The 16,491-nt window shown below is 34.5% G+C and overlaps 1 protein-coding gene across 12 annotated transcripts in view; it reads right to left on the bottom strand.

Annotated features, from left to right (window-relative positions):
- The window catches only part of LOC150099090 (uncharacterized), a 479,515-nt gene that overhangs the window by 47,101 nt on the left and 415,923 nt on the right, over positions 1–16,491 (bottom strand). The window contains exon 5 of one of the 12 annotated variants that reach the window (XM_090405395.1): positions 462–807. The exons of 9 other annotated variants lie outside the window; for them this stretch is intronic. In XM_090405395.1, the coding sequence (XP_090261521.1) occupies positions 548–807 (260 nt within the window). In that variant the 3' untranslated portion in view covers positions 462–547. Of the gene's footprint in view, positions 1–461; positions 808–2,443; positions 3,244–5,433; positions 7,244–16,491 lie in introns of those variants that run through there. 2 more of the 12 variants (XM_090405384.1, XM_090405387.1) reach the window with 2 other exon arrangements.

Consider the following 16,491-nt stretch of genomic DNA (forward strand, 5'->3'; position numbering starts at 1 on the left):
CAAGCCATATTGTTATTAATACTGTATGATAACCTTACACGTTCTGACAAATAGTTTCTGGTCAGTCTATTATCACTTTCCAAGGCTGCTCCAGTAATTTAATGGCCATTCTGTTTTTTGAAGGAATCAAATGCAGTGGGGTGTGACTAATATATCGATGTTCAAGTACAGTTGAATAAAGTACGATAGTACATGATAGGAAATAACACATCGGGTAATTAAGATGGTCAAGAAGATGAAACATAAAATGTTTTGCTTTATAACTGAATAAATAAAGGTAATCAAGCTTCAGAATTTTTTACAGTAAAAATAGAACTATATAGTAAGCTGTGACACAATGTAAAGTTAAAAATTAAGTTACATACAAAGGAAAAAAAAAGCCCTTTTCAGGGAAACTCGAAATGATATTACAGTACAAACTATAAATTTTTATTTCAACTTATTTTGCGCTGCTACAATACAGTAGAGTAAGGAGCCAGTATCCACCGTATTGATACAAATATATATACACGTTATCATTCAGATAAATAATATACATTAACAAGCGTCAACAATCTTCCACACAATGAACGGTTAGTTTGTGTTCTTTCACGTAATATTTCCTCGAGTACTTTTTAAAACAAATGTCACATTGATAACGCTTCCGGTTTGGCAAGAAGTGGAGTTCCATGTGCCTACGTAAACTGCTCCTATTGTAGAACGTACGTTTACAGTACCCACACACAGGCTGTTGTTCGTCTGGGACCAGCATATTCGTTTCTGCCGAGTCGAAGCTCACCTGCATGTCCAACGTCAATTCCGTGTCGACTGAAAGAAAACATCGTTTAGTACCGGAAGTGTAGACACATATTCCGAATAATCCCAATATAACTTTATTAATCTTATAAATCATAAAAAGACAGGGAGAAGAGGTACACAAACTGACACTGTCATATACAACAATTTAGGGAGAGTATAAATTCGCGTTTGTTATTTCGGTCAAGCGGGTGTCAATTTACTCAAAACTCACGCATTATTATGAGAACAACGTTTCTGTCATGAAAAACTAGCTAATTAATCTTTCGAAAGAACCAAATATATATAAGACAGGAATATGGATCCCAATGACGTATTCCAATAAGAGCAGTCCAGGAATTTCTAAAGTACTGTATTACACTTAAGAGTCGCTGCCGCAACTCTTGATTCATATTCTTTAGGTTGTAATTCTGTTCATCACAGACAAGAAATTTAAGCAGGCTTTAATGCGGAGAACAGTGGGATTGAATAGTACTTGCAAGCGTCAATAGGCTAATCCTTTTGAATAAAATGCAAATTTTATTAAAAAATACACAATTAATGAATAAAACGAAATGGTTACGAGTGCCTTCTTTTCTTTTTACCTCCAGCAAGTAAGCTTCCTTCAAGTTAGAACAAGATTCTCAACATGCTCAGAATTTGCCCCTTTCATTCTGTGGCAAATTATTCACAACAGAGTGACAAGTTCTATCGAGAAGGAAAATATTCTCAATTTAATAAGCTTGGCCACTGTTTTTAAAAAACAAAACCGATCTAAATGAACCCCTACTTCAGCATTCGAATCATAATGGAATTTTAAAGTATTTGGTAATGTTGATTTAAATAAGCCAGTTTAAAATAATACTAAACACATTTTAAACGCGTATTTTCAAAATGCATTTAAGTATAGTTTTATTCAAATCAGACCTACGGATATCAATAATTTAAGCTTGAAAAGTCTTGATGCAACGTATACTAGGCAATGTATCCTGCATTGGCGCTCGCGTGCACACACACACACACGAAGCTGCTATCTTCAAGCGTTAACACAATATTCATGTCCAAGCACACACACACACACACACAGCGAACACGTGGTTTTAGGCAAGGATTGCATTCATTTTCTTGAAGCAGCTAAGTTGTAAAGTATCCTATCTTCACTTTACATATTAGGTCCAATGGCCTGCTATGATAAAGTAACTTGGATTCCATTAGTAATCTTATGGAAAGGCAGTTAATCCCATCTCCACAGTCTGCTATGTATGTCTATCAACGAGTGTGTTTAGTGACTGGTTTGTCTGCTGTCGGGGAGGTTAAAAACTAGTTTCCAAACTGAAAACCATTCCGCCCTCATAAAGGACCACTTTTCGGTGAAAATCTCTTAGAAAGGTTCCTCGTGACACAGACAGGAGTCGAACCCATGTCTTTCTAACCAAAAGCGGACCTCAATGGCAAGACTGCGCTATGGATGCGTTCGTCTGGAAATGTTGAAAATGAAAGCACTTAAGGGTATGTTGTTAAAAGAAAATCATGCTACCTTGTAAAACGTAAGCTATGCGTAATAAATGTCACAACAAAGAAAACAAACAAATAACCAGAAAAATGTCAACAACTTTTATTTGCTTTCATTAATCTCTTACAAAAGATATACGAAATGCTGCACATCATAATAAAACTAACTGCTCAGGCAGTAGCTATAAATGTTCTCATATTTAATTAACATAATACATAAAGAAGTACTGAAGAATCCTATTGGTTGAATAAAAAACAAACATTTATCTCAGGTTAAGGTCAATAAAAAAGCATCCCACACCTTTTTGAGATATCAAAAATATAACAAAGAACATTATACACAAATTCTTTTTCGGGAATTGTGATTCCACGACATCAACTAATGAAAGACTGTTATTCTTTTAGGTGTGCAGCCTTTATTAAAAGTGAATCTATAGCAAATCTGTACATAGGGCGTGTTAGGTATAAAACCATTATTTAGAAAGAATAAAGCTAACAGTGTAAATGTTTCCAAAATTTCAACAACTCTTGGGGGACACGTTATTCCGATAAGCTCATAACATCAACAGACCGTTTTAACTCATCCAATTCGGAAAGCAGATGACAAAATAATTTTGTTTCTGAAGTGGCCAACTGCAATTTAATTTCCAGATGCCAACTCTTCGGGGTGGTGAGTCCTCATGTGACGCTGCAGATAATCTTTCGAGACGAACGGCTTCGCGCATAACTTGCAAGAGTGCAGCTGGTCTCGCGGCATGTGACGGAGCCTCATGTGACGGCGAAGGTGGTCCTTCCGGCTGATAAATTTGGAGCAGATGCCACACACGTACCGTTCGCGCTGAGGAAAGTGCAACTGAATGTGGCGTTTGGCGGCGCACTTCGAAGTGAAGCCCATTTTGCAGATCATGCAGTGCCAAGTACCGGAACAACCGAGGATCAGGGGCTCGGCTGCGGCAGCTGGGGAAAAATAAAAGAGGGAATAATAAGATCTGTTAGCAACAGTTTTAATAATAATTAAAATCATAAATATACATCCATACCACAATAATACAAAAATAAAAAAATATATATATATATAACGCTATGGTCCACGATTGGTGAGTGTAGAGGAATACCTGCTGTTACTAAGAGATGTAAGGAAACGAATAAAAATGCAAAGTGATTTTTGGACCATCCCCTGCCCTTTACCATCTAATCGAAATCATCATTTTTATTTATATATTTTTTTTAGTTTTTTAGAATAGTAATTTGTATTCCAAATCTAGAAACTTTTTTTCTGTGAAATGGTTCGAATTTTTTATGCGACATCATTTAAATGGATAGCACACACTTGCAGATATTTTTGAATAGTAAACAAGAATTCCATCTTGAAAATTCAGTTAAATATATCGACCATGTTAATTCATTTAACTGAATTTCCTGTGGCAACATTTTTTTTTTTTTTTAAATAATGAAACCGTTTGATAATGTCAAGAGATTGTTAATATTCATTTAGGATAAATTTCACTAAACCTTCCATTATGTGAATCTCTGTTTCCTTCTTCTCAAGTGGTTTCTTCTGGAATGTATTTGACTGTCATAATAGTTCAACTCATAGGAATGGTTTGGTATCGTGAACTTCTTTTTAAAAAACATTATTCTTATGGGACTTATTAGTTTATCATGGCGAACGTGTTAGTTATAACGAGGGTTTACTCTTCAAAAAGCAAGTCCACATCCAGAAAACGAACATGCTGAAAGTCATGAAAAGAGCTTGACACGTGATTTTATAAAAAGATAAATTCGTACCTACCTCAGTCCTAATACCGAATTATAACTCTTTTCAAAAACTAACTGATCGTATGTTATATTATACGCAATAAGGAAAAACTAACTATCTAGTTTTTCCTTAGCTATATTCTGGAACTACAAAAGTCACCCACAACATTTCTCTTGACCCTCTGGTAAGGGCACACTTGCAATAAAGCTAACAGTCAGTGCAATGCCCTCACCTCAATTACAGAAGAATTAAAAATCCATTGATTTATGAAATATTTTCATAATATTAAGATATCATGAAAATTGTCGACATAAGTAATGTCCTCATTAAAATAATGAGATTTTCACTAAATAAAACCAAACTTAATATCAATTACATTTTTAAATTAATAGCTTAAAAAAACAAAAGCAATGCTATTATTGTAGGAGTGAAGACTGAAAACGAGCTATTATAAGAAAAGTACAACACGAGTATAGCAGCTCGTTTTCAATCTTCACTTCTGCAACAGTAGCACTGTTTTTATTTATTTAAAAAGGCAGGAATACAAGATAAGATAAAACGAGAAATCGATACACCTTATGAACTTAAGGGATATCTAATAAACTTGAAAACGATTCAGAAAAATAAAATTCAGTCGCTAATGCAATAATAGTGATTAAATTATTTAAACAGAATAAAATAATTACATAAATAAAATAAAGAATTGCAAATCTCAGTACTGAAATTGAGTTTCGCATTTTATGCTTTTCCTTACATACAACAAAGCTGACCAGCAACCACATGTTCAAATGCGTTATAAATATGGATCGTGTTTGACTTGAATCGCGCATTTCTTGTGTTATCCCCCCTCCCCCCCAATACTGAGTGGAATATCGGTGGCTCTAGATTTAGTAACTAGTTAATCTAGAGCCAGCGATATTCCAACTATATAACAAACTTGTTTCTGATTTGTTAAATGGATTGCTTAAAATCCTAGCACGTGTAAATACAATTAATTACATATGTTATGAATTATTTTATTTATTTTTTGTGAATCCCATTAAAAAAATGTTGTAAATCTGTCTTATTAGCACTGGGTGGGGGGCCAAGTTATGTTACAATGCACATAGAAAATCACCGCAATGCAGAGACAATGCGTTATGTCTCGGAATAAAATCACTTGTACTGTGTTCACTTCTTAGAAAATATCACATAATTGGGAGAGGGGATTAAATAGACCAAATTAAACTTTCAAAAATAACTTTATTTGTCTTAGTATTTACAAACATATGAGAACTACAGATCTTTGCAGAAATGGTAATAACGCACAACAGTTTTTGTTGTCACATTACTACTAGGAGTGTTATTTAAAGTAGAACAAAAGGCAGCACCTGCATTTGATTCATTGGAAGAAAAAAAAAAATCTTTCCATAATACATCACTCAAAACTATGCCTACTGGCACATCGTTAACTACCCTATATTTCGTGCATAAATATATTCGAATTCATTGAAATAGAAACTACTTTTGATTCTTCTAACCGGTAACGAGATAGAGGCAGGTCGTCTTCCACGATACATCACTTCGCAATGCACAACTTTCTGTTAATCATGCAAATTTCTCTTCACATCAGAATTACATCCAAAAATAACGTCTACACTTATACACAAAAACTGTGTTTAATATTAGGACTTTAAAAAAATATGTTAACTTTTTTTAAAATAATGAAATAAATATTTTTAGAAACAATTTAATAATATTTCCTCAAGGTTTCTCTTGTGTGCTTAAAATATGTACATACTCATTTTAACAGAGACCTATTAAAAGAACTAATGAGGCATAATAATTGCCTCATTTTTTTCTGGTACACAAAGAAAATTGTACAGAAAAAAGTTAAATATTTTTCTGTACGATTTCTTTCGACTCTGATCGAAAACATCACTAAAAATGCATTCTAATAAATAAAAGATAGGTTTAGTATTTCAAGGATTGTTTCTTTTTTCATTGCACGTCTAAAAAATTTTGCTTCTAATATAGTAAAGCTCAGTATTTATGTGCAATTTCGAGTTAGTTACACCTCAATGTTCGATTGGTTTTACTCTGTCTATGCCCACAGAGATAGATGTGTTGCTCTGGACGGATTTTTTATTTTTAAAACTGGGAATTCGGGAACTTTATTCGACTTTTCACATGCCATTTTAACTTAATTCAAATGAAAAATCAGTCGCGGCGATAACAAATGATCAGTGACAAATTCGAACTTCTCTAATTAAATAATATATATATATATATATATATATAAGTGGTAGTTTCAGACCATGAAGGCGAGAGACCGTGCATTGTATTTTTGCGATTCACTCAAGTACGCCCTTTCGGGATTAGTATCCCGAATCAGCGTACTTGAGCTGACATTGTGAAAAGCTATCTGTCTTGTCAAAGAACTTGTCTGAGGAAAGGACAAAAGAATGCTGAGTCAAGCCCCAAATGTTTTTTTTTTTAATTGCTATTCCAGATGATTTCCATAGTTAATTAACAAGTGATGTTGTAAAGGGAAGAGGCAGGGTTAATTGTTTGTGACATTTCCTTTAATTTTCTCCTATACAGCGCATCTAAAGGATTTGGCTTCCCTCATCTGGATACATCACTAATCCAACTTAATGTGTCACGTGCTATCCTTTAACAAAGGTGTAGCAGATTCGTTATAGCTGTAATAGATGAGTTATAGTCGTCTTACTTTTGTTTAATCAAATAGATAATTATCACTATTTATAATCACTAAGAAATAAATATAACAATGATAAAAACATTTCCGATATCTTTGTCTAAAACAAGTATGTCCAGCAAGACAAATCCACGGGTGGTATTAGAAGGCAGACCAGATACACTCAGGGGAGTTTTTGTGTGTGTTTCTGGGCAGAGAGCGCTATTTGAACAATCAGTCAAACATGCTAACATCCCGACCACCATGTACGCACTGGATGTGGGAGCGCAGGTTGTCCTTCCAGTTGAAAGGTCTCTGACAAATGTAGCATTGGTACTGGCGGAAGTCCGGGTTGTGGATAACGCGATGTCGCCGCATGGTGAAAGACGTAGAGAACGGCTTGTGGCACACATCACAACGATATTCTTTCTTTGTGTTCCACTGATGAATGTTTTCTGCAGTTACTTGTTCATTCTCGATTGCCGAGATCAAACACTGAGCAGGAACTATGATGGATCCTATGTGAGGGTTAGATAAAAAATAGAATATATCTGCTTTTCCAAAGCTTGGATCATTTTAATCATGCTAAATTTAAAAAAAATTAAAAATAAGTAGAAATCTTTCATGCTATAATAACGATTCTTTGAACTGGAAGTTAAAGCTTATGATGGTGTAAAAGAGAATCAATACAAGCCACCAAAAATGTGCAAACTTTTTTTTTAATTCATATCAAACTACAGTCACATTAACAATATTCTATTTTTACAAAATCAATAATAAGTTATTCTTGGCCCAGAAATTGGGATTCCCATACACTTTCCGAAAATACTTTTCAAAAACTTAGGGAGATTTAAATTCGTACCAGTTTTGGGTGTTTATTTTCCCTTTTTTCATTTGGGTTTATCATTTTTAAGCCCACTCACATTCAATTATTGCCAACAGATGGCAATGAGCCTTTTCACTACTTTGTCAGTTCACTTAAAATACAATTCAAATAAATAATTTGCATTTGATACGAATAAATTGTGTGAATTCTGTTTTTATTTTGATTTAAATATCGTCCATTATTTCAATAAATAAAACTGGACAGCATAGAATTCAACTGTGAATTAAAACATCTATAAAAGAATACGTCAGTTATAAGTGAAAAACATATCGAACGCTACTATATTACAAGAGCCAAATTACCCGTACTCCTTTGAAGAAAACAAAAATATAGTTGTCAGAAAATGTAAATTCCATTTCATTTGTGCAAGTAAATCAGCACCTTAACATTCCCACTGTTAGGTATATCTGTGTTGACACATTCCTAGCTGAATTTACATTAGAAATAATATACATACATACACAAAATCTTTTTATTACAAGTTGGGCAGCACAAACAGAAAAGGCATTAATAATAAACACCCTCACGAAGTGAGCGTACATCAAATAAAAGGAATATTCGTATTCGCATTGTACCTTTTTCAAAGGTTCATAAATGTGGTTGCATATTTACAATCGAATTAAAAATGGCGAAAGTTAGAGTATGAATACCGTAAAAAAATGTAGTCATCCAAATAATGGAGAAGAATCATGAGATATTGCAGAACAGTATTTAATAGTATGTGGACTGCAGAATTACAAGCAATTCCATTAGTCCAATGTGACCGGTTTTCTTGATGCCATTTTTTTCTGTACATAAAAACGTTAAAATCGGTTGACTAGTCAAATAGCTTTGGTGAGTGTTGTGTCCAGATACACTCCGTGCACTTTCCTCATGTGTAGCTTGAGATAATCAGGACGACGCCACACCTTCCAGCAAATATGACACTGGCTTGTACCGTGGCTGTGCTGAAACCTCCAATGCCTCCTCATGTTGGACGCGTTTGAAAACACCTTTCGGCAGACTGGACAACGATAGACTCGGCCTACAGGGAAAGGAGAAAAAAAAAGAAATAAGTTATCAGTAATTTTAATGAGATTCGTCTGTAATGGTGGGAACTTGATCTCGAATTATTAGAAAATGTGTTAATTATGAGATAACACAGAATACGAAATTGCAATTACAGCATTATATAATTTTTATTATTATAAACTCAGCCGAACAGTACAGAACAGCATGTTTAAGAATGTGACTGTTATATTATTAGTCACTTTTTTTTTTTATTATTCAGAAGAGAAATAACTCAGTATATAGATAACCAATGTGAGTGGAATGATTCAAGCGGAAAAATTACAATATTTGCCAAAAAGTACTTACTTAATTAAAAATAATATCCACACGGATCGAATTGGACGAGAACTCTTTCCCACAGTGAAAACAAGGAAGGTAAATTGCAAAAGGTCGTCCATCTGCTTCGTATAATTTGCAGGAGGTTAGAATTCTCACAGAATTTTAGACACTTTATGCTGATCATTCGATATTTGAGTGAATATGCTAACACTATGTCGTGAAAAGTAAATACAGAAATCAGGTAATATAAAATAAATAAAAATCAAAACATGAATACGCCACACAAACTGACGCAAACTAACGATATACAGGGTTAGATAAAAAACAAAGAAACTGCTCCCTGTGTATATTTTAATATGAGGTCAAAAATTGTAATAATTACCCAGCTACTTTGATCGTTCAGGTCATGGAATGGCAAGCAAAATACTGTCTATATAACTAGATAGTTAACTAATAATAATCATCTTGCCCTAATTCAATGCTCTTCAATAACAAACTGGCAATTCTCTTCAGACTTCTCCACATAAACAAGCGAAACTCTGTGGGTGTAAAAGTAATCCGTAATAATAAAATCACACAGAACTATAAGATAAGAGAACGATGTGTTTATTGAGGTTGAAGTGCCTGTAAAAGATGCAGTCATATATAGTTTTGGCTTGCTCCATGTCGCATCATTACTATTATGATTGCTAGTTTTCCAAATGAATGAAAATCTAAGTCCAATGCTAAGTTATACCCATCGAAATTACATGCACCAAACAGTGCTCAGCGCATACAGAGTTGAATACTGGTCATAACTAATTTATAATTACAATCCGATCTTGTTTATCAGTAAGGTCACAGCATTTCTCCACAACGTTCATTTGAACCACCTTTTAAAGCGTATGCGGAAATGTCAGTTGTCATACCCGTAAATTCAAGACGGGAGTTCCAGTCAGAGTAGAGAGGCATTTTAATAAAGCAATGCAAGCGAGACATGAAAGATTCATTCGTAGATTAGCTGTTATTGTTCCAATGCACATTTTCTATATTTCAAAAGTGATTTTTTTTTATTTTACAAAATCTGATTATCACAAAATTATAACCTCTACACCCTTCAAGATCGTCCCATAATTTATGATCAAGGTATAATAAATTCTACTAAAAGCATACGAGAGTGTATTACATCTGCCAACTGTGCGTGTAATGAGGAGGGAATAACTAATCTCGCTGAACATTCCTGATCCATTCTGGAACTCAAAGTAGCTTAAAGAATAATCACGATCAGTGCTTTCCAAGGACAGTCATCTCGTGAAGCGCCAACTGGGAACCACTGGTCTGGAATAATTCCGTTACTTCAATCGACAGGGACTGACAATGAAATGTAAGGTTCTTTTTTGGATGCAGCTGAGTAAACATAACAAATATATTTAAAGGAAACGACTATTAAAGGAGGGGGAAAGTCTGCAAATAGGAAGCAACTAAGTCCAATATTCCACGCTTTTGAACGAAAATGTGGCTAATATTTTGTTTGCATTGAATTCCTTTTTTCGAGATGTGGTGTTATAATCTCTAATTAATAATTCGGCAATTCTCATACGTCGGTGCTAATATGACTAATAACGGAACTGTGGCTACGACTAAGGTCATAAGGTCAGTGTATTACGATGCCAACTGCGATGTTCTCAGAAAGGTTTGTCTGATTTTCGGGGATTAAAAAAGTTTAAGTGCTATATATATATATATATATATATATATATATATATATATATATATATATATAACGCACGATGATTACAGTAATTATTTTATTATTTACTTGTTTTGTAAGCATGTGTAAGTTAGAAATGGCAATACGGAACACATGTTCAAAAGCGTCGGCGTATCGTGAATATATTGCTCTATGAGTCAGTTTAGTCAAGTATAAAAAATTCCGACTTACAAAGCAGTACCATAACTTTAATATGGCTTTCTGTACAATCTATCAAGAATGGTATGAAATAAAGTGAATGTAGTCTTAAATAAAATGTGTGCACTGTGGGTTGTTTACTCCGAAAATAAAACACGCATATTTCTTTTAAATAATTCGACTTAAACATTAAACAGGCCGAATTCAAATTCAACCCCTTCCTATTATCAAAGAATTAATCGATCAGATCAGAAACTTACATTTAAAGTTCTGTTAAAATGTAGTATCTTCTCAGCTTCGTCACTGTAACGACGATCATTTCATTTAAAATGACATTAGTTGCTGTCTCCCCCCCCCTTTCGTACGTGTTAAAAAAAAAAAAAAGTGTCCACATATTTTTTCTAACGGGACACGTGTAGATATTGGAAGGCAAAAAACGTATGGAGCATAAAGCACAGGCATGAAGACCCACTTTTATAGATTATGTGAGGGGGGAAAAAAAAATAGTAGACTTAGATAAGACTAGAAGAATCCTCTGATTTTATCCAAGTATGAAGATTTCATTGAAATATGTACTTTTTTTTTTTTAATATATCAAATATTTCCCAGATTTTGGTTCATTGATGAAACAGCTACAAGAAAGACACACAGTCATGCATGACCCTGCATATGTACAGCATTTATTTGATTTGCTCACTACATGAAGTCGAAGCGAGTGTTTCATTCCACGACATGCTTGTGATAGATCTCAAAGCACGGCTTAAGACAGAGTCCGGGTTTTTCGATACAAGCAGGACAATAAAATCGTGTGTTCTTTCGATGTCCACTTTTATAGCACACTTTGCACCGTTTTCGTGGCTTCGGAACTTTTACAGTCGCGGGCATCACTTCTGGAAAGTGCGTGTGGTTGTTCATGTGCATCTCCATGGACTGCACGTTGACGAATGTTTTGTCGCACAAAGAACACCGCAGGGTCTCGCCGGCGTATAACAGGTCCACGTAAGATGGTCTGGATGCTCCCCACTTGAGATCTGAAAGATTATATACAAATATTTATAAGCTGTGTAGCATATACAAAATAGGTATTAGTAATTGTTGGTCTGTAAGTATCTGGGTGGCAATAAATAAGCAACGCAGTTTAGGAAATAATTATTTAATAGATGAAAAAAATTTGACATACCGTGTTTCATTTGAATACTGTGTTCAGCCATATCTCGAATCTTGAAGGGTACAATTGAGAATCTTACCAAGTCAACTTAGAATTAAAACGTAATCATTGAGAAAAAAATAAATTAAAACACCTCAGCCTCTCTGTAACGTGTAGTGTGGCAAAGGAAAGAGTTATTTCATTCATTTTCCTTTTCGACATAGTGTGAAAATGAAAGCGTCGCCCATTACTTTGCGAAGCTTCTATCCTACCACACATTATAATTATAACTGTTGCAATACTTAGAACATTTTTAACATTTGTCTTTCTGGAAAAATATGAGATAAACAAGTGAATAATCCTCGCTATGAGATGGTATGCATACAGTGATAGGAAGTTGGGCACATTTCCTATTAGAGGTAAATCAAAATCTCCAATTGTGATGACCCAAACAAGTCAGTGGAATACGTTTGTCGCATATTCTGTCCTAAATGTTTATATAGTTATCGATTTGTGTAAAGAAAAACAGAAGCACTTCATTCAATACTGATATTGTTTAATGTTTTCAGAGATACGCGTACATTGATGGAATAATTAAAGGGTTTAATTTTTTGAGGGGAGGGGCGAGAAAGGTCATAGATTGTTCCTTTCACCCTTATCACAAAGATGCACCTACTGTATTTTGTGCACAGCGAAATCCTACATCATTCGGGTAACCTTTTTTCTGTTTTTAACTGCACACACGTATCAAGATATTTAACAATGTTTTAAGCTATTTTTCTAACCTACACTTATAAATGCGTTGAGACCACTGATGTATTTTTATGACAAAATATAACAATAGATTATCCGAACGGTACCAAGAGAGAGAAAGATTAATATTCAACCTCCCCATACATACCTCACATTTTGTGATGACGCCAGAATTTTAGTCGAACTATTTTTGTACAGGTAGCAACATGTCGTTATAATTTGATACAGTAGCTGTAGGGGGGGGGTATACTGATTTCCTCCATTGCGCAGGGTGGCAATGAAGAGAAAGATCTTGGTTTAAATTTCTTCTAAGGACCGCCATAAGGTTCCTTTAAATTATCTTCAGTTGAAAAGTTAGTTTCCTAAGGAGGCGCAGAGCCCCACGAAAAACAAACACGGGGAGAACGCACACTCAATATTATTGCCAACTACAGAAATGAGTTTACCATGATGTAATAGAAAGATTAATTCTGTAGTCAACTCAACTTACGTGCAAGTTAAGTGAGTTGGGTATTTTCCTGGTACATCATAAATCAGGTTTAAAAAAAAAAAGGCAAGCTACTTGACCGTCGCAGACGGTCATGTAGCTTGGATCTAATTACACTATTAATAGCAGCTATTAAACGGTTGGAATTGATGTCTTCGTTTCAATCAAAAGAAAGCAATTTTCTACTGATACTCGTAGCTCAGATTCACAGTTATGTTGTGTTGACATGAAACGCCACTTCCTGAGCAGTAAAGTTTTAATTCAATATTTGGATTGCATATGTCTTTATTTTTGAATAGTGTTAATAAGAAGCCAAATGTTTAGAGTTTGTTATGATAAATCGCTTAACAAGCACATGACTTATGTATAATGGCTTAGAAAAATGGACGGATGTTTAGGTAACTCACTTGGCGAAACCTGAATGACGGATTTAGGTCGCACATGCTTAAATAGTTGAGACGAAGCTCTCTCCACTGCAGCTGCTCGTCACATCAACCAAATATTACATTAGAGAAAATGAAGGGGGGGGGGGGGATTCGTAATTTCTAGTGATGCATTAGTGTGGCTCCTTTCAACGCATATTGAAATATCCACTTTTCCAAATAGAATAGTTTCGTTTGTTTGAACAATTAAAATTGCTGTCATGAAAGTAAAAACACATTAGGAGAACTGACTACTTGCGTTAAAAAAGAAGCCAAAAACTATGCCATAATCATAGACAAACAAGACAACGAAACAATGCTTAGAATATCCGAAACAATTGTCATAACATGCGATGTAAACTCAATCAACGTCCACTGACCCTACCTAATTTCCGAATGTTGGACGATCCACAACTTACAAATCAGGCCACGCCTCTGGCCATTTAGCGACAACAAATGCCCATTTTTGGCAGATTTAACTTGCAGTCATGACATAGCCCTACACTCATTCCCAGAAAGTTCCGATGATGGTCAGTCGACCGAAACGGTTCACACCCCGTTAACGTTCCCCTCTGCCCCAGTTTTCCCATAGTAAACCATCCCCCCCCCCAAAAAAATGCCCCCTTAAACACAATAACATTATATATATATAGTATTAAAATAAAAACACCGGGTTTCCAATTTATTCCACCCGCGTCAAATTATCCCCACCCGCCCCCCTGTTGAAAATCGACCTTCAGCAGAAACTGGAACTTGAAGGCTTCCTAGTATCAAATCGAGGTAAGTACAAAATTTTTTTCTGCTATAATTGCCTTCAATTCTCACTCTTAATCCTAAAATATACATATAAATTTTTTGAGTAAAAAGAGCCAATGTATTTAATATAAGGGACACTCCTAAACAAAAACAGGCTATAACAGCCGTAATAATTAATAATTAGTTAATTAATTTTATTTAAGTTTATTTTTATTGTGTAGAATTACGAATTGTATTGAAGTTATATTGAAATTTCCCATAGAATTACGGTATAAACATAAATTTTAAAAAATCTCGCTTATAATTAAGTTTATTTTTATTGTCTGAAGAAGTATTTCTGAGCTTCACTGCATAAGGTCTCTTGTTTGGCAATTCATCATTTGGGCGTTTTGTGTGCGGTTATTTAGTTTAATACGCATTCGCAAGATATTTTGACTTCTATTAAACAGTAAGACTAGTTAATAAAAAGCCAAGAGGCCTTTTTTTCTTTTTTTTTTCAGGCGAAAATTAAGTTAAGGGGGCAAAAAAATCCCTCATTATTTTATAGAGCCGAATGTATTACTGTTTTTCATTGTGAGGAAGATCACTACCCAGACCGGTTTCAACCTTTATTAAGTGAATCGAACTTACATAACTTACTATACGAATTGCCATCAAGGTGTACCTATATATATATATTATTACTACAATAAAAAAAAAAGCCAAGAGGCAATTGTTTTCGGCAACGGAAATTAAGTTAAGGGGACAAAAAATCCCTCATTATTTTATACAGCCGAAATACGAAACTCGAGATCAAAGAGTTTCATGCAGAAGAAGTTCCGAAGATTTTCAAATAGTACTGAAAAAATCCTTAATTATATCAATAGTGAAAACTTTTTTTTTAAATTTTATATTTCTTGTTTCTATTCTTCAGAAATGGATAATTCAAGAATATTAAGTCAAAGAGACAAGGAAAAATATGATTGGAATGGGTATCTTTATGTTAAAGACAAGATTGATAAGAAAGGTTCAATTCAATTTTGATTATGTGAAAATAAAAACAAAGGATGCAAAGGTCGAATCTGGACAAGTGTCAGTGATGGATCATTAATTTCTGAAAAACAGGAACACACATGTAGCAGTTCTGAAAATGCGGCCAGAGTAATAACGCAAGAAGTTAGTACAACAGCCAAAAAATTAGCGGATACGACAATGAGCAACCCATCACAAATCAGAACTCAAGTTCTACAAAATCTTTCTTCTGCAGTAGAAGGAATGCTTCCAAATCATAGCGGTCTGTGCAGAAATATTCAAAGAAGTCCCAATTAATCCTGATTTTAGGGAAAGAATAATTATTCCTGAAGAATACTTATTCCATCACAATTTGAACGATTTGTATTGGCTGATTCTGGATCAGAACAGGTCTACCCCATGAGAATATTAATTTTTGGTCGTGAAAGCCATGCAGTGTGGAGCCAAAGCATGAATGAATTATTTATGGATGGTACATTTTTACTTTCTCCCCCTCTTTTTGCTCAAATTTTTGTTATTTTGGCTAGAAAGGATGGAGGTCCTGTTTTCCCTTTTATATTGTTTATTACCTAATAAGACTCTTGAAACTTACACAAAATTATTTTCTATGATACATGAAATGTGGCCATTACTAGATCCCGAAAATATGTTGATTTTGAAATTGCCATTCATCGAGCGTTACGTATAGTATTTCCACAAGCTAACATAAATGGTTGCTTTTTTTCATCTCGTACAAAATCTTCGTAAGCTTTTAGCTTCATGCAGTCTTTTAACCAGATATAATTCTGATGCGCAATTCGCTTTAAATTCAAAAATGATCACTTCGCTTGCTTTCGTTTCAGAACAAGATATTATTTACGCTATTTTGAACTCGAGAATCATTTATCCAATGAATTTGAACCAATTTTAGAATGGTTTACCAACACCTACATAGGTCGTCTAAGGAATAATAGAACCAGGACTCCACCGATTTTGCCCTCACACGTTTGCTCTGTGTACCAAAGAACAATAAATGGAAGCGATAGGACAAATAATTTTGAGGAAGCCTTTCATCGAAAACTCCAATTGAGCTTTGGCAGAAGTGCAA

This window comes from Typopeltis vanoorti, chromosome 15 (assembly GCF_054136105.1).
Source record: "Typopeltis vanoorti isolate ZY-2024b chromosome 15, IOZ_Tvanoo_1.0, whole genome shotgun sequence".
Classification (NCBI taxonomy): Eukaryota; Metazoa; Arthropoda; class Arachnida; order Uropygi; family Thelyphonidae; genus Typopeltis; species Typopeltis vanoorti.